This window comes from Notamacropus eugenii, chromosome 5, assembly GCF_028372415.1.
Source record: "Notamacropus eugenii isolate mMacEug1 chromosome 5, mMacEug1.pri_v2, whole genome shotgun sequence".
NCBI classification, from domain to species: Eukaryota; Metazoa; Chordata; class Mammalia; order Diprotodontia; family Macropodidae; genus Notamacropus; species Notamacropus eugenii.
In genome coordinates, this window is record NC_092876.1 from 75,749,192 (window position 1) to 75,768,310 (window position 19,119).

The 19,119-nt window shown below is 47.3% G+C and overlaps 1 protein-coding gene across 10 annotated transcripts in view; it reads left to right on the top strand.

The window, feature by feature from the left end:
• HIVEP3 (HIVEP zinc finger 3) overlaps positions 1 to 19,119 on the top strand; it is a 656,876-nt gene that overhangs the window by 567,465 nt on the left and 70,292 nt on the right. For all 10 annotated transcript variants that reach the window (XM_072609753.1, XM_072609756.1, XM_072609752.1 and 7 more), the window contains 3 exons: positions 906 to 982; positions 2,798 to 8,559; positions 18,603 to 18,748. In XM_072609753.1, coding sequence (XP_072465854.1) covers positions 3,328 to 8,559; positions 18,603 to 18,748 — 5,378 coding nt within the window. In that variant the 5' untranslated portion in view covers positions 906 to 982; positions 2,798 to 3,327. The remainder of the gene's footprint in view (positions 1 to 905; positions 983 to 2,797; positions 8,560 to 18,602; positions 18,749 to 19,119) is intronic.

Below are 19,119 nucleotides of genomic sequence, written 5' to 3' on the forward strand. Positions count from 1 at the left end.
ACCCCTTCCCCTGCCTTAGGTAGTGCTAATGATAATAGTGTACATGTCTAGATCTACAGAGGAATAGAGGGAGGTTACCCATCCCCCTCTCCGCTTCTCCTGTCTCACCCACACACTATGGTTTGTCCCTTCCTTTCTTCACAACCACACTTGGAGGGTGAGAGTGTAAGAAACATCTCCATTTTACAGATGAAGAAACCACAATTCAGCGATTACACTGCGATAAAAGCCAGGGTTTGAAGGACAGTAGCCAAGATCCTGAAGTGGTCCAAGGGTGTCAAAATGACATCTTGATTTCCACTGACTTTTGGTTCCCTACGTATTTTATTTGATATATTTAACAATGCTGTTCTGAGAAGGGGTCCAGGGTGCCCAAGGGGATTGAATGAGGTAATATCATCGTCATCATCATCATTACCTGGTCTTCAGCATTATGACAGACTTCATGCCAGGGGATCAAAAGACAAATGTTATTGAGGATCTGGATTGCAATCCTGCCTATACTTCCCCCTAGAGGTATGACCCTGGGCAAGTCACTTAATTTTGTTTGCCTCAGTGTTGCCACTCTAAAATGGGTATAATAACAGTATCTCCCTCCCAGGATCAAATATAATATTACTTTTACTTCTTCCTAGCTGTGTTACCTTGGATCAGTCCTTTCCTCTCATTGGGTCTAAGCATCCTTCTCTATAGAATGAATGGCTTGGACTCAGATGTTCCCTGAGGTGGTCACTTCCCAAGTGAAGTCCTAGGCTCCCATGGATCTGGGTGTTGCCAGCTCATGTGCCACGCTCCCCACTTCTAGGCTGGCTGCTTCATTCTTTCCCCTGTGCCTGCTCCCGTATAATCATCCAGCTCTTTCGTGGGCCTCATAGTAACAGCTTCCATTCTCTTCATCCTCACAGAGTCCTTCAGGCATGCAGGTTCCAACTTCCCCCAGCCAGAGGAACCAGAGGCAGGGACCAAGTCGTGACCCATGGGCGTAAGTTCTATCTATCCATCTATCCATCCATCCATAAATCAATCAGTAAGCATTTCTCCAGTGTCAGTAATGAGCCAGACACTGGGCTGAGGGCCGGACAAATAAGTACCAAGAATGAAACTGGCCCTGCTCTCAGGGGGCTCATAGTCTATCAGAGGAGATAATGTATATGTAAAAGCACAGATAGACTAGACAGAAAGAGAACCAACACAAAAAAAGCACAAAGTATTTAAATACATGGCAGTTTGTGGGGGGAGGGAAGGCACCAAGGAAAGATGTCACATAGAAGGTGACATTGGAGCAGGGTCTTGAAGAAAAAAGGCATGCTGTAAGGTGGAGGAGAGGAGGGATGGCCTTCCAGGCATGGAAGACTGTCAGGGCAAAGACCTAGGGAGAAGAGATGGGAGGAATGGAAGGAACACCACTGGACTGGATAATAGAGTATAAGACAGGGAGTGGTACTCACTGGAGCTGGAAAGGAATGGAAAACTGACCCCTAATGTGCCACACTCTTACCAGTGAATCTCTCATTGCCTGAGTGCTGGGCTGGGACTGTCTCCCTTCCCTACCTGTATGCCAGGCCCTCATTAGGGTGGCCCCGAGCCCTACCTCTTGTGTCTAATGGGGGCAAAACCATGCCTGTGGGGCTTCCTCTCTACTAGCTCTGCTGACTAGAGTAAAATTCTAAGCTTTGGGAAAACAGGGTTCCAAATTTGGCCAACTGGCTCACCCTGAGCCTCACCTGGGCCCTGTTCCCATGGAGCTATGTGATCTTGGTCAAGTCCTTTCACATATCTGAGTCTCAGTTTCCCCACCTCTCTAATGAGGAGGACGGATTTTACAGTCTTTTGTGTGCCTCCCGGTCTAAATCCATAGATCCTAAGGCACGTTGGAGGGTTTAGGAGTCTGGGGATGGGGTTAGAGGGACATTTGGGGGCAAAGTCATCATTCTCATGATGGCAGCTTTGGTGTCTGCAGTGCTTTAATATTGTCAAAGCACTTTTCCTATGTTATCTCTTATAATTCTTACAATAACCCTGTGGGGTGGGTGCTATTATTATCCCCATTTTTCAAATATAGAAACTGAGACTGAGGTTAAGGGATATGGCCAGGATCACACAGTTAGTAAATATCTGATGCAGAAGTGAACCCTGGGTGACTCCACCTGGACCAATGGGTAGGAAGGAAGACAGTGTAGTGGCTTTCATTGTCCCCAACTCTCCCAGCCTTGGGCTTGAGAGCTTCCAGCAAGATGTAAGTCACTCATGTTAAAGCCAGTGGGGGTGAGGAGGGAAGGGACTTTGACTAGAGGAGGCAGACAATTGAGGGTTTCCTATTGTATTTGTGAGGGTTATAGAGGGCAACAGTTCAGAAAAACAAAGTCATAACTTCCAGATTATTTTAAAGATGCTACAATGACTTCTTTTTTTTCCTCCCCTCACCCCCCTTCTCTCTCTGGTGTGTATTTGTTTGTGTGTCTATGTGTATGTATTGTGTCTATGTTCCTGAATGTATTTGTGTATATGTGTGATGTGTGTGTGTTTATGTGTGCTGTGCATGGTGTGTATGTAAATACCTGTGACATATGTGACATTATGGGTGTGTGTTTTGTGTGATGTGTTTTACCTATATGGCAAACATTTCCTCGGTGTGAAATATGTATGGTGCATGGTTCTGTATATGTGGTATGTGTGATGTGTGTGGTGGAATGTCTGCATGGGATCTGGGTGTGATATGTGTCCATGTATGTCTGTGTCTGGAATATACATGTGCATGTGTGTTTGTCTGTGTACATTGTGGATCCTGTGATTCCAGAAGAGTGTGACGTTCTTGTCCAAGATCACCAGGTTCCAATACCAACCTAAAGGGAAGGGACCCAAAGGGACTGGCCCTCACCATTCAGTATTATTTTGCTTCTCCTGTGGGAAAGAGCTGCACTCAATGACATGAGCTGGACTGTCCTGCATTTGCAAAGACTTGCCAACAACCAAGAGACAGACATGTCATGGACTGCTTCCTGACTCTGAGGGTGCTGCCGTCACCAGAAACAAGATGGCTAGACTCAAACCGTTAAGAAAGCTCATGTGGAAACTCTTTGGACTCACAGTTCTAGGCTATTGCCAGGCATCGAAGTAGCCTCACCAGTGGGTACTTTTTTTTTTGACTCTCATGCATTTTTTAGTCCAAAAGAAGCCAGCAACACTTCAGTAAAAGATCATCTGGAACCACCTCTGGCTTCCCACTTCTTCTGCAATGCAGGCAGAGCCAGTGCATGTGGGCCATTTGTAAATGAAGCCTGGTCCACCCTTCCCCAAGTAGCATCATCCCCAGCCTCTGATAAGGCCATGGATCCTGAGCAAAGTGTCAAGAGTGCACAGACATCAGAGGGCAGTCCTAGAAAGCGGCTTCCCAAAGGAGAAGCCGCTCAAACCAGTGGCCCCTCCACAGCTCCGGCCTCGGCTCCATCAATGGCTCAGGCCTCGGCTCCTTCCCTGGCCCCAGTTCTGGCTCCAGCCCCAGTTCCGGCTCCAGCCCCGGCTCCAACTCCATTCCAGGGCAGCTCTACTTCCTCCCCAGCCACACCCCTCCATGAGCTCCTCTCCCAGCAGCAGCAGCAGCAGCAGCACTTTTCGGGGCCTCCGCTGGTTCTGAGGGAGGGGTCTCAGGAGAAAACCGGACACCAGAAGCCCCTGAAGAGATCTACTGTTGAAGGCCCAGCCCATATCCCACAGCTCCCTCAACATCCTCTGTCACCAGCATTTATGCCCCCCGGCAAGCCCGAGCATCTCCTGGAAGGGCCCACGTGGCAGCTAGTTGAGCCAATAAGGCCAGGCCCCTCTGGGTCTTTTGTTTCTCCGGGGCTCCATTCTCAGAGCCAGCTCCTTCCCACCCACCCGACCGTCATCCCTCCTGAGGAACTGCAGTCCATCCCCAAAGTCTACATCCCACGTGCCTCCCACATCTCTATGAAGCAGGCAGAGGAACCACCGAAGAAGGAGAAGAAACCTCAGAAGCCTGGCAAGTATATCTGTCAGTACTGCAGCCGTCCCTGTGCCAAGCCCAGTGTGCTTCAAAAGCACATCCGCTCTCACACAGGTGAGCGGCCCTACCCCTGCATCCCTTGCGGCTTCTCCTTCAAAACCAAAAGCAATCTGTACAAACATAGGAAGTCCCATGCACACCGGATCAAAGCGGGGCTGGCTTCAGGAATTGGGGCCGAGATGTATCCTCCAGGACTGGAGATGGAAAGGATTGGTGGTGAAGAATTCGAGGAGCCCACTGAAGGAGAGAGCACAGACTCTGAAGAGGAAACGGGGGCCACATCCAGCCAGCCCGCAGACCTGTCTCCCAGACAAAAGCACACCCTCCTTGGCAGCAGCAGCCTCTATGGTGCGGGTGGCCATGGCCCCAGCCACGAACGCTGTTCTTCGTCCCATTCCGGCACGTCCCAGTCGCTCGAGGAGAACCCCCAGTTTGCAGAACCTTTGTCGTCCTCGTCAGAGCATTCTGCGAGCCATAAAGCAGAGGACACACACACCATCAAGCAAAAACTCGCCCTGAGGCTCAGTGAAAGGAAGAAAGTGATGGATGAGCAGGCCTTCTTGAGCCCTGGGAGCAAGGGTAGCACTGAGTCGGGCTACTTCTCCCGTTCTGAGAGTGCAGAGCAGCAGATCAGTCCTCCCAACACCAATGCCAAGTCCTATGCCGAGATCATCTTTGGCAAGTGTGGGCGAATTGGTCAGCGGACAGCAATGCTGACGGCCGCTGCCACCCAGCCTCTTCTGCCCCTGTCTACTGAGGACAAACCCAGCCTGGGTCCCATCTCTGTACCTCGGACGCAGGTCATCGAACACATCACGAAACTGATCACAATTAACGAAGCAGTTGTAGACACCAGCGAGATAGATAGCGTGAAGCCCAGGAGGAGCTCTCTTTCCCGACGGAGCAGCATTGAGTCTCCCAAGTCTGGGATTTTCCGAGACCCATTTCAGCTGGATCCATCCAAAACTCTGCTCTCCCACCCTGAGAAAGGCAAGATGGAACCATCTCTACTCTCCCTCCAGCAGCTGCCCCCCAGCTCCAGTGAGCCCGCTCCCCTCCTGAGAAGCCACTCCATGCCTTCTGCCACCTGCACCATCAGTTCCCCTCACACCTTCAGAGGTAGCTACTCCTTCGACGATCACATCAGTGAGTCGGACACCCTGAGCCGCAGCCAAGTCTTCACGTCCCACCCCCGCACATTGAAACGCCAGCCCGCCTTTGAACTCCCTTTGGGAGGGGAGTATAGCTCAGAGGACATTGGGCTAGGCCCTAAGGACACAGCCTCCAAACCTGCCGAAGAAAAAGAAGCAAAAGAAATCGAACTCACCAAAAAGTCCCGGAAAGGCTCCAAAGCAAAAGGGATCACCTTCGAGTGTAATATCTGCGGGGCTCGGTACAAGAAACGGGATAATTATGAGGCCCATAAAAAATACTACTGCTCAGAACTACAACTCTCCAAGCCTGCTTCCACAGGTGCCCATCCATCCTCAGAAGTTGAAAAGAGCCAAGGGGAGCCCGAGTCTTGGTCTCAGATGATGCACTATAAGTTGGGGACCAGTTTAGAACTTACACCACTGAGGAAGAGACGGAAAGAAAAGAGCCTTGGGGATGAGGAAGACCCACCCTCCTTTGAGTTGACCAAAGGTCGCTCCTCGGTGGGGTCTGGGAGCCAGTTTGCCAACCCAGCGCCCTCAGAAGTTGCTTTGAACCTCCCACAGGAGCCCACCAAGCCACCAGCAGAGCCAGCTCCATCGGTGCCACCCCTGGAGGGGACCATGACCTTCCACCCAAGGACTCCCAAACCAGCGGCAAGTTCTGAGTCTGGGAAAGAGAGAAGAAAGATCTCTACAGAAATTTCGGTTATCCAGCACACCAGCTCCTTTGAAAAAGCAGACCCTCCAGAGCATCCGAGCCACCAGGAAGGAGAGGACAAGGCTTTGTCCCAGTTCTCATCACAGCCAGCTGTCACTCCACATGTCCGCTCTTCTCTGCAGCCAAGGTTAGTCCGCCAGCCTAACATCCAGGTTCCTGAAATCTTGGTGACTGAGGAACCTGACAGGCCAGACACGGAACCTGAGCCCCTACCGAAAGAACCTGAAAAGACTGAGGAATTTCAGTGGCCCCAGCGGAGCCAGACACTTGCTCAGCTCCCCGCAGAGAAGCTGCCCCCCAAAAAGAAAAGGCTGCGGCTGGCAGAAATGGCCCAGTCCTCAGGGGAGTCCAGTTTTGAGTCAGTCTCCCTGACGAGAAGCCCTAGCCTGGAAAGCAGTGTATCGCACACTTCAAGCCACTCGGCATCCTTTGAAAGGGAAGACCATGGGAAGGCAGAGGTTCCTGGTCCTTCCTCAGAAACCCACTCCAAGTCTTTTGGCACCCACATGTTGACTGTTCCCAGCTACCCTCACCACTCCAGAGAAATGCGGAGGTCAGCCTCTGAGCAGTCCCCCAATGTGCCACATCCTTCTCAAATATCTGAGACACGCAGCAAGTCATTTGACTATGGGAGTTTGTCTCTGGCTCTGCCTCCTACACCAGGCATCCCCACCTCCTCAGCTCCCCCAGAAAGAAGAAAATGCTTTTTGGTGAGACAGGCTTCCCTGAGTCGTCATCCAGAGCATGAGCTAGAGACACCTCCTAAGGGGAGATTGGAAACAGAGGAGCCGCTGCCTTCATCCAGTAAATCTTCCTCCAAAAGTTTGCTTCATCAGCCTTCCTTTTCCTCTACCTGCTCAGCTTCTACCACTACCAGCTCCTCATCCTCATCCTCCTCTTCCTCCCATGGCGGGTACCACAGTGCTAAGAGCCAGCAGAAAGACAGTCCCCAGATGGTATCCAGCCCGCCTTACACTGAAGCTCTACAAGTATTCCATCCGCCCATTCCCCAGCTCTCCCTGCATGAAAAACCATACCTGCCCCCTCCGGTTTCCCTTTTCTCTTTTCAACACTTCCTTCAGCCATCAGGACAGTCCTCAGAGCTATTCTCCACTCCGGCTATGCCAGAGATCTTCTCTGCCCCGTACTCCATGCCCCCACTTCCCCCGTCCTTATTTCAGACTCCACCAATTCCCCTCCAGCAAGCTGTCCTTCATCCAGGCCAGCTTCATATGCCTCACCAGCTCATACCTCATCCAGCTGATCTTCCCTTCCGCCAGCACCCTTCATTCCTCCCCATGCCCCATCCCAGCTCTTCCTCACTCTCTTCAGGCTTCTTTCTGCCTCCGCAGTCTCAGTTTGGCCTTCATCTGCCTGGGGAAGTTGGCACCCATGTGCCCCCAGTGAAATCCAGCCTGTCCCCTCTCACAGGACCCTCTGGCCTCTCCCCCAGCACAGAATATGGTACTGACATCCGGTTGCACCCAGTGACACGTGCCACTAGCCCTCCAGTATCAACATCAGCCCCACAGCTGGCTGTTCCTTCCTGCCCAGATCCCACGGTATCTCTGGTTGTTCCTGTACGAATCCAGACCAACATGCCATCCTATGGAAGCGTGATGTATACAACCCTTTCTCAGATCTTAGTCACTCAGCCCCAGTGCAGCCCATCCTCCCTTGTGCTCCCCAAGTTCGATGACTACCAGGCCAAAGGGACATTGGTCTGTGGTGTAGAAGCTCCTGGAGGGGGTCTTGAGCTGGCCCAGATCAGCGAGGAGCAAAGAAGGGGGTTCCCAACACCATACCTGAGGGTGCCTCTTCCATTAGCAGAGAGGAAAGGTTCTTCTCTGTCCTCAGAAAGCATCTTGGGCTTGGAGGGAAGCCCATCCACTGCAGGAGGCAGCAAAAGGGTGCTGTCCCCTGCTGGCAGCCTGGAACTCACCACGGAGACCCAGCAGCAGAAGAGGGTGAAGGAGGAGGAAGGCTCCAAAGTCGAAGAGAAGCTAGAGCTGCTTAGGCCAGCTAGCACCATCCTTGCCGATGCTGAAGCCAGCAAGAGGCAAGAGAGAGCCCCATTTGGGGGCCCCAGCCAAGGCCGAGGGGAAGAAGAAACACTCCCTAGCTCATCATTGGTTCAGCCTCTTCCCAAGGAAAGCCCTCCCACTCAGTACTCTGGGCTGCCTCATTCAGGAGCTCCGGGATTGGAAGCATCCAAACAACCACTTGCAAAGCCATCCCGGCGGCAGTCACCACTGCAGGGAGTGAAGAAGGAAGACTCCAAGGACCTGCCCGACCATCCACCGAAGACTCCTCCCACCTCCTCCTCCACTTCTTCCAGGATAGCAAAATCCCGGGAAGGTACAGACACCAAGAAGGTACTACAGTTCCCCAGCCTCCATACGACCACTAATGTCAGTTGGTGCTATTTAAACTACATTAAGCCAAATCCCGTCCAGCAGGCAGACAGGAGGTCCTCTGTTTATGCTGGTTGGTGTATAAGTCTGTACAACCCCAACCTGCCTGGGGTGTCCACTAAAGCAGCTCTATCCCTCCTGAGGTCCAAGCAGAAGGTCAGCAAAGAGACGTACACCATGGCCATGGCTCCACATCCTGAGACAGGAAGGCTTGTCCCGTCCAGCTCCAGAAAGCCCCGAATGACAGAGGTAAGAACCATCATGAATGTTTCTATTATCTCTAACTATCCTGATAATTTTGTTAAGTGACCTCCCTATGGGGGCTCAGGACAGAAAAAGAAGTAGCACAGAATATCAGAATTGTAAGCTCAGTAGAGAACATCAGACCCACTCCCTTCATTCTATAGATGGAGATACTGAGACCCAGAGAAGGGCAGGGATCTGCCAAAGATCATTACATGGTTAGTAAGTGGCAAAGCCAGGTCTTCTGATCCCACTCTGGGATTTTTCTCTCTTTACAAAGATGTGACCTAAAGAGCAACATACATTAACAGGGACCTTAAACATCACTCAGTCCAACATGGCTCCCCTAACCCCAGGTCCCCTGGAGCATCATGCATCCATGAGTCTCCACTGTAAATTTTCTCTCCTGATAGCTTAGCCTGGTTACCATATAAAAGAAATTTATGCTACTTCTCTGGATAGGTATGCATCATGGTTTTATATAAAAGAAAACACTTTCCCGATTGACTTCCATTATACAAATAGAGATGCACTGTGGAGGGGTGGAGGATAGGGGAGACAGGATATGACTCCCCCAGCAGACTAAGCTGGAAAGTTTGGTTAATGGGATTGCTTTGTAGTGGTCTCAAAATTCTTAGCTCTTTCCTGAATCCTAGATCATGCCCTTTCTCATCAATGCTTTTGCTGTCTTTTTTCTTCCCTAATCCTCCCATTACCAACCCCACTTTGCCCCACCTATCCCCTTGGATCATTGAAGTATTTTCTATTCCCAGAAACTCTTAACCATCATCCTCATCGCTTCTGGTTCTCCTTCTAATAGAGCTGGCTTCTGTTTCCTTTAGGTGGGGCCACCATCTGACATGTGGTGTAACTAACTCCAGCCTGAGAATTCCTTAACAGTGAGGCTCTAGGTTCTGTAAAATGAACTCATTTCCTACTTCACAAACTCTGTATGCTCAGAGTTCTGTTGGTTGAGTTAGCGGCTTTTCTCCGGAAAGCAATGAGATTGCTATAAGGGATGAGGCCATCGGAAGGTCTGCTGAGTTGGCTGAATCAGCCGACTAAGTAAATAGGGAACTACTGTTTGAGGAAAGCAGCCCGGTTTGGGTGGATGTGGTCCTTCCTCCTCCTAAATTGTTGTTAGGGATAAAAGTGGGACCTCAAAAGATTCCCAAGGTTAGAGGACTTGCCTTAGCTTTTTCCCAAAACGGACATAAATTCCTGACCCTGAGTTTAAATCCTGACTGGTTCACTTACCAGCTTTGTGACTTTGGGCAAGTAATTAGACCTCTCAGCCTCAATTTTCTCCTCTGCAAAATGTCAGGGATGAATTTACAGTTCCTTCTAGCTCAAAATCTTTAATCTTGTAATTCCTTCAGTACAAATCCAGGTGATAGATCATAGGAAGGAAGGGAGGGACAGGGGGAGTATGGGGGGGCGGGGAACAATAACCTTGAGAGGTAGGTCCTATTATTTTCCCTATTTTACAGGTGAGAAAACTGAGACCAAGGGAACTTAAGTGATTTTTCCAAGGTCACGTAGGTTGTAAGCATGAGAAGATTTGAACCCAGCTCCTCTGACTCAAGAGCCAGAGCTCTTTTCACTATGCCATGGACACAGGCATATTTAGTGCTCTACTCTTTGCATCCTGTGTTCACTTTCTTCCTTGTTCACTGGGTTTATCTTAGTCAGAACCCTAGCCCTAGCTGGAGAGCCTCCTTTGGAAAAAGCAGGGCTTGCATGCTGTTTGCTAAATGGTTAGTCTTAGGAATGCCCTTGTCACTTTGTAGGGGTCCCTAACCCCTTCCAGCAGGGGCCATATTCACTTTTCCAGGGAACGTTACTAAGTGGCATTGTTGGGTTTTGCCAACATGGGTTATTCCCCAGTTACTTTTGTATCAACAGAAAATTGAGGGTTGGCAGCTAATTGAAGAAAATTAAATAAGAAAGAGCTAATTTAGTCATATTTGATTTGGCAAATGCCCCTTTGTTTTTCCAAGATGAGCTATACCCAGCGAGATTTCTTTGGGAACCTTACCTTTCAAAACTGCTTAATCCTCATCCCCTTTGTTGATTCACCAGACTATCCAGTGCCAGGAATGACCCTGGTGAGCAGAGCTGGCACTTAGTGTAGCCAAAGGTGGAAGCTGCCTCAAACGCAATACATATGGAGAGTGTAATGAAGGACATTTTCAAAAATCCAACTTTAGATAAATACACCTGTATTTTTTTTACTTTAAAAATCTGTTTATTTCAAAAAACATTCTCTCTCCTTCTCATTGCCCCCCCCCCCGCTACCCTGCACATCTAACAATAAAATAAAATAAATCAATAAAACCCTTATAATCAGCCCAGCAGAACAAATTCCTATATTGGCCATATCCCAAAATGTGTCCTTCATTCTTCAAATTCATCACCTCTCTGGCAGGGAAAGGCTGGCATGTTTCATCTTTAATTCTCAGCCTCGTGGCTTATCATTGTGTGGCTCACAGTTTTCTCAAGTCTTTCAAAATAGGGAGTTTTTTTGAGGGGGGGTAGTGTTGTCATAACCTCACTCTGAGTCAGTATGTCCTAGAGGTCTTCCTGGTTTGCTCAGAAATTGTCGATTTTGTCATTTTTTGTGGTGCAATAATACCTTATTACACTTATATACCACATTTTTTTTTTAGTCATTTCCCAAGAGGTGGGCAACCTCATAGTTTCCATTTTTTGGCTTCTACAAAAGAGAGCTACTATAAATATTTCTTTATATATGAGTTTTTTCCTGCTTTTTAAAATCTCTTTGAGCCTCATAATGATATGTCTGGGCTGAAGTCACAAAGACTTTTGGCCTATGGCTCTAAATTACTTTCCAAAATGGCTAGACTTGTCATAGCTCCACCAACATTGTCCCAGTAGTGTACCTGATTTCCCACAGCCCCTCCAACATTTATCATTTTCCTCTTTTGTCATCTCTGCCAATCTGATCGGTGTGGGGTATAATCTCAAAGTGGCTTTAATTTTCATTTCTCAAATGATGAGAGAACAAGTGCACCAATTTTTAATTCCAGAAAATTCCATTCTCTGTGGTGTGCACATAGGGGTTTATGTTATGGTAAGTCATCTTGCTATATATCACAGCAAAGACTCAGACTCTCTAGTGTGGAATAATCCAGGGGAGTACAATGTCAGAACCTGCCAGGAGGCACAGAAATATACTTGCCCTGGCCCTACTGCTCAGAAACAAATGCTCCCAGCAGCCCCTGGTCTAGTGCAGACTATCCATATGGGAACTGTTCAAAAATGAGCCCCTTCCTTTCTGTTTTTCCATGAGCATCTCCTTCATTTTTGTAAGAGCTTTGGAAGGTGAGGCCTCTTTGGCACCCATACAACTGCCTGTGAACACCATCACAAGGAATTCATGTCAGTATCACATTATTCCCATGTCCCAGTGGCCAGACCATTCATTGTAATCCATTTTTAATAAGGGATAAGCCCATAGAGTTAGAAAACATGGGAAGCCTCTTGGATTATATCATGAAGAAACTGGATATATTTCTATCTTAAAAGCTATAGTCAAGAGGACATTTTAAGGTAACAACACACCAAGATGGCCAGCCATCTCATTTCTGATGCTCCTTAGTCTTATCGCAGGTATGACTAATTATAATCTAGGTAGGTAAAAACTCCCTAATGTTTTTTGATATGCTCCCTTTTCTCTGTTCCCAGTTCCTTGACTCTCTCCTGGTGACTGGTTTCAGGAGAGGATTCATTCCTGATTGTTCCTTTCCTGAGTTCCCCCAGTTTGTCAACACCCACCTCCCCCTGCCACTCCAATGTGGTAGCCAGAAGTGGATACGATGCTCCAGGTGTGGTGCAACTGGGACACAAGGCAGTAAGACTATTATTGCTTCCCTCTCTCTGGAGCACATGCTTCTGGGAAGGCAGCCCAAGACTACATCTAGAAAGACATGGCATCCAAAATTAAGGAGGCAATGGTCCCATTGTCCTCTGCCCAGGTTAGATTACAGCTAGAGTCCTAAGGCAGGCCCCATTTCATATGCTCAGACTGTCAGGTGAAGGAAAGAGAGGGTGTTTAGCTGGGAGAAAAGAGGATGAAGTAGAGAAATAATGGCTGTCTTCAAGTATTTGAAGGTCAGCCACATGAAAGAGGGATCCAGATTGTTCTTCTTGGACCCTTTCAGGGCAGAATCAGGAATGTGGGTGTGAGTTACATTATCAGTTTGGGATTGACATGAGGACAAACCTTCAAACAACTAGAGTTGTCTTAGGGTAGCCTGGGCTGCCTGAGGAGGTAGTGAACTCCCTGTCACTGGAGGTCTCCAGGTGGAAGGTGGATGATCACTTACTGGGAATGTCCTAGAGAGGATTTCTATTCACTGGTAGGAGGTGGGCATGATGAACTCATTCTTTTCAACTCAGATTCGGTGTTTCTGTGGCTGAGTTCCTGATGTAACACCCAGGCATCCTGCCATAGAATGTTCTCTTTTTCTTTCCTTTCCTTTCTTTTTCCTTTTCTCCTTCCCTTCCTCTTCTCCTCTGCTCCTCCTCCCCACTTTCTCCTCCTCTTCTCTTTCTTTTCCTCCCTCTCCCCTTCTTCCTCCTCCTTCTCTCTTTCTCTCTTTTCCTCTTTCTTCTTCTCCTCTTCCTTGATAGAATCTCCCTTTCTTGCCCTGGAGCAGCAGCCATGCCCAGGCTGTGAGCCCATTGCTGATTGGCATGAGAGCTTTCACCTGCTCCCTTTCTGATCTGGACTGTTTCACTTTTCCTTAGTCTAACTCACAGTATGGGGCTCACCATACTGGTACTAGACTTAGTGCAGATCCCCCAATCAACTTTAGTCCTACTGAAACACAGCACTCCCAAACTCAAGTGACCAACCAGCCTCTGCCTCCTCTAGTAGCAGGGACTACAGACATGTGCTACCATCCCTGACTCCTTGAGTTTCCAGATAGATCTCTACGGATAGATAGATAGATTTCTTAACCTGTAATGGATTGGAATAGAAGTAGACTTCATTTAAGTTGTCCAGATACAGAGCTATAAGGATCAGACCCGGGATACTGGGAGCTGCCCCCATACTTCTTACTGTACCCTTCTGCATGTGATCCTAACTCTAAAGAGATTCCTAAGAATCTGTGTGTGTGTCTGAGTAGAGGAAGATGCCAGATCCCAGAACCAATGATTTCTTCTTCATTCAAAGCAGTACCTCTCACAGTATGTTAGGAACAGACATAGGTATCATCCGTCAAGTCACAGAATCTCAGCTGTGGAAAGGAACCTGATCCAACCCCCACCTGAGCAGTCCCCTTCTACACTACTCCTAACAAGTGGTTCTCATCCATCTTCTACTTCCTGAAGCCTCTCTGCCTCCTGATATAGCCCACGGCACTGCTGGACAATTCTCTTGTTAGAAAGGTGGAATTTTAACTCTTATGATAAACTGAAATCTGCTTCTGTAACTTCCGATGCTCCCAGTTCTGCCCTCTTGGTATTGAACAGAGTAAGTCCAGTCTTCTAGCCAATTGACAGTGATTATGTCACTCTTCCAGACTTCTCTTCTTTGGGCTAACCATCCCCAATAGCTTTGCCCAATACTCATCATGGCATGGGATCTTTAGTCTCCTTACCACCCTGATTGCCTTCCTCCAGATAGCCTCCAGCTTGCCTTATAATGTGTCATCCAGAGCTGAACAGGGTGGTTGAGCTATGGTCTGACCAGAAGAAGTAGGCGGAGCACCTCTCCCATTACATATGTGAGGCCACCTAAGCCATGTTGGCTTTTTCGGTTGTCATCCCCCACTGGGGACTTTTGTGAACTTATCGTCCCCCCAGACCTACTGATCTCTTTGCAGTGTGCTCCTCCCTAGTTCCACTTTGGCCTCTCTGCCATCTTAGTCTTCTGCAGTTAAATTTTTTTAACTTATGTTCCATATTTGATTACTTTTTCTCAAGTTCAGCCCATGACTCTTAGTCTGTCAGGTTCTTCTTTTTTAGGTCCCAGTTCCACTATTCACCTTTCTAGTCACTCCCAACTTTGTGCTATCTCCAGATCTGAGAAGCATAGATATGCTTTCATTTAAATCATTGGCAAAGACATTAAACTAAACAAGGCTAGGAATAGGACCCTCGAGTACTGCTCTGTTTTGCTCCATCAAGACTGACAGAGATCCATTAACCTCCATTCCATGGTTTCGGTTAAGTAACTAGTTACAAATCCATTGTATGTTATTCTCATCTAACCCACGTCTCCCCATCTTCTCCACAACAGTATAATAGGAAATACAATGATGATGATGAGGAGGAGGAGGAGGAGGAGGATGATAAGTGACATGCCATGCTAAAATCCAGATCCAGCATTCTCCTGATTTACCATTCTTAAAACTCAGTTAAAAAGAGAAATAAGGTGAATCTGGCATGCCCATCTCTTGTTGAACCCACAGTGATCCTCATATCCCTTTCTAAATGGTCATAAACAAGACATCTAATACAATACAACCAGCATTATCAAAATCTTGTTGTATGCAAAGTGTGGTGCTATGTTCCTGGGTTACAAAGACGACATTTTAAAAAGCAATATCTGCCCTCAAAGGGACTTACATTGTTCTAGAATGTAAACTAGCTCTTTTAACATACTTGTAAATCGTCATCAACAGTTTCCTACACTAATAATTCATTAGTGTACCAGGTGAGGAAGTGAGTTGTGTGAGGACCACATGCCATGACTGTCCTGGCTACAGGGGCCAACCCCTCGCTGATCATAACTGTGTTCTTCAGCCCTGGCTTTCCAAAATTCTACCCAATGGAACTTTCCTAATAAATAGTAGGTGAAATTCAGGTTCTGGCTGTATTCCTCACCCTTATCTTGATCGTAGCCCTATGAAAGCTAATGTTAACTAGCTCTACTAGAGAAAAAACCAAATGGAAATCAACTATCAGTCCAGCTGATCTCACCTGTCAGGTACAGACTCTGTGGATACTGAATTATACCCAGTTAGATCATAAGTTAGTTGGCATTATATTTGCCTGTCCTCCAAGATAATAGGGCAGGGATTCTTAGCCTGGGGTCCAGGAACTTTTTTTTAAAGAACATTTTGATAATGGTATTTCAATATAACTGAATTTGTAATACTATGGATTTTATTTTATATATTTAAAAGCTCAATTCTGAAAAGGGATCCCTAATCTTCACTAAACTGCCATTAAGGAGACATGACACAAAAAAAGTCAAGAACCCCTGCTCTAGGGATATAATAGAAAGAATATGGGCTTTGGAGTCTAAAGATATGTTTGCATTTAAGTCCCAGATCTGCCACTTCTCATCCATCTGACTGAGAGCAAGTAATTTTACCTCTCTGACCATCAGTTTCTTCATCTGTTAGATGAAGATGGTGGTACTTTTACTGCCTGCCTTGTAGAGCTATTGTATGAAAAGTTCTTTGCAAGCCTGGCTATTACTAATGCTGGTAATAAATATAACAATACTTGGTAATGCTATGCTAGGAATGGGAATACAAAGTGAAAAATAGCCCCTGCCTATAGGGAGCTTGCATTCTACTGGAGGATTAGTGCTACGTGATCGATTTTCTTTGGTACCATTCACCTATAAAGACAATATGGAAGGCATGGGGAGCCTTCAGTCTGCATCAGTGCAAAGAAAACCTACACTGATGAAACCACAGACCTGGGCTTCGGTCACTTTCATATCCCTAGCACTTAGAACAGTGCTTGGCACGTAGTGGGCACTTACTAAATTCTTTTTCATTCATTCTTCGGATCACGAAGACCATATTATTTTTATTACCTACTTTGTGATATGAAGGATCTGTGCTTTTGTTGGTGTGAGTATTTCTTCCACTTGCTTCAGGTTTGAGATATTTTTGAGATAGTGAAATATATTTGTGCTGAAAAGTTCTCCACTCTTTACCCCACCTGGTGAAGAATACTGCTACCCTTTGCTAAGCAGGAACTTGGATAACAGACACACATTCCATCTCGAGACCCTTATTTGAGCTTGCCCATCTTAGCAGGACAACCTTTCAAGCTCTGTGCTGCAGGAGTCTCCAAGAACCCAAGGTCATCTCTCAGCCAATCAGTCAACAAGCATCTATTAAGCACCTACTATGTGCCAGGGCACTGTGCTAAGTGCTAGATAGTGAGCATTTATATATCTCTTGAAGGGTTTGCCAAGCGTTTTGCAGATATCTCATTTTATCCTCACAACAACTCTGAGAGGGTGCCTGTCTCACTTTTCTATCCTTAGCACTTGGAACAATGCTACTTTTATTATCCCCATTTTACAGTTGAGGCAGACAGAGTTAAGTCATTTACCCAGAATGACAGCTACTAAATGTGTGAGGCCAGATTTTACCATTTATACGATGTGTAATAGGTATGAAGGACTTATCTGTCCTTTATCACATTTGATCCTCACACCAACCACATGAGGTTAAATAGAATGAGTATTATTATCCCTATTTTTACAGATGAGGAAGATAGAGGTAAAGTGACTTGCCCAGGTCCCATGGCTAGTAGTCTGAGGCAGCATTTGAACTTGGGTGTGACTGACCCCAGGCCCAGTGCTCTATCCAGTGTTCTGTCTAGCGTTTACTTCTTTTCCCACACTGAGACCCGTCCACACCTGGGGCAACTAGGTTCTTGCCCCATTCCCATGAGCTTCTCACAGCCTCCATAGAGAGAGACAAACTTCCTCCTTCAATATTCTGCCTAACTCTGACTGCTTTTTCAAAGCTACTGGTTACTTTGATTTGTTGTTTTTATGCTTTAGTCATTTTAGTTATGTTCAGCTCTCCATGACCCTTTTTGGGAAAAGATACTGGAGTGGTTTTCCATTTCCTTCTCTAGCTCCTTTTACAGATGAGAAAACTGAGGCAAACAGGGTGAAGTGACTTGCCCAGGGTCTAGTAAGTATCAGAGGCCAGATATGAACTCAGGAAGAAGAGTCTTCCTGGCTCCAGATCTGGTGGTCTTCACTGTAGTTACAGGTATTGTGATAGCTTCACCCACCCCTACCTCCCCATTTCCTGTAGCTGTAAAGGTGGGGTTTTAGACAAATCTTTGGGTCATTTCTCACCCACTGTCCCTGACTTACCTGAGGCTCTACAAACTCAGGACCAGCTTCTGGGGACCTTTTACCTGTTCCAGCAGATGCAAACCAGAGGGCCCCCACACCAGAATCATGCTGGTTGCACTGATGAGGCATTAGATAAAGATGTCAATGGATTTATGATAGGTGGCCCAATGGATAAGATTCTGAACTCAACATCAAGAAGGATCAAGTTCACATTCCACCTCAGATAGGTTCCTTCTCCTAGAATTAAATACAACTTCCATGCGAGGTGTAGGCTCAGATAGTAGTTATGACCATGCTCCCAAGACAACTCACAGCCCCAGAACACTGAGAGGTCTCAGTGTCCATTCCCTCACTTGTGTAGCCTGTTCCCTAAGCTCCTGGGGTCTTCAGCACAGTTCAGCTGTTTAACCTGGAGAAGAGAAGACAGGGGAGAAGAGAGTAACAGCCATCTTTGGGCATCTGCTGGGCAGTCATACGGAAGAGCTCTTAGCATTTTTCTGCTTGGCCTATGTGGTAACTCTGTGACCCTGGGAAAGTCAACTTAACCTCGCTCAGTCTCAGTTTCCTCATCTGTAAAATGGGTATCATAATAGCACCTACCTCCCAGGGTTGTTGTGAGAATCAAGTGAGATAGTGTGTGTGTGTATATATATGTATATAAAGCACTTTGTAGATAGTCACTTTGTGATGGTCGTGACGAAGATGATGATAAAGGATTCTCAGCATGTTTTCGTGCTCCACCAACAGGAGTTAATGTGTTCGTGTGTGCCGAGAGCTAATCTGGGGATGACTTCCTAATTCTCATCATGCCACTTGCCTTTCATGGAGGTGCCAAGATCCACATATAGTCCTTGGCTTCCTTTGCATTCTGTGGTTTTCTCATCTCTGATTGAATAAACGGATGCTATCTGCACCTGGAAACATAACCCTTTTTGTTATTTCTCTGGCGGAACAGGCTCATCTCCCTTCTATGGTCTCCAGTGAGGGTCGCAAAGACCCAGCTCGAACCAAGAAGGAAGAAGATAAGAGAGGGAAGGCTGAGGAGGATACCCCCACCTCCAAAAGAGGGGAGCCAGCGAGGATCAAAATCTTCGAAGGAGGGTAAGAGTCTAATTTTGTCCTGAGGCTCTTCCTGTTGAAGAAGATGGAGCTCTGTCCTTGTTGTTGATGGTGGGTGGGGAGCAGGAGCTCAGGCCTGAGTCTGGCTAAGAAGGTTCCTTGTGGAGCTGGTATTCAGAGATGCTTTTCAAACGACACCGGCATTTGGCTGCTGCTGCTGCCGCCATTTGCTTCCTGGGTTTCATGTGTTGGCTTTCAGCAGATCTCCAGAGAGCTTCTTCTCAGGTTGAGTGGGATGCCCATGGCCATGGCCATGGGGGTCCCTGCAGGGAGGATCAACTGCTTTGTTTTGCCCAGTACTGCTCCCAGGTTTTACCTCACCCATGAATTTGGGGTAAGGGTGATGCCAGCCC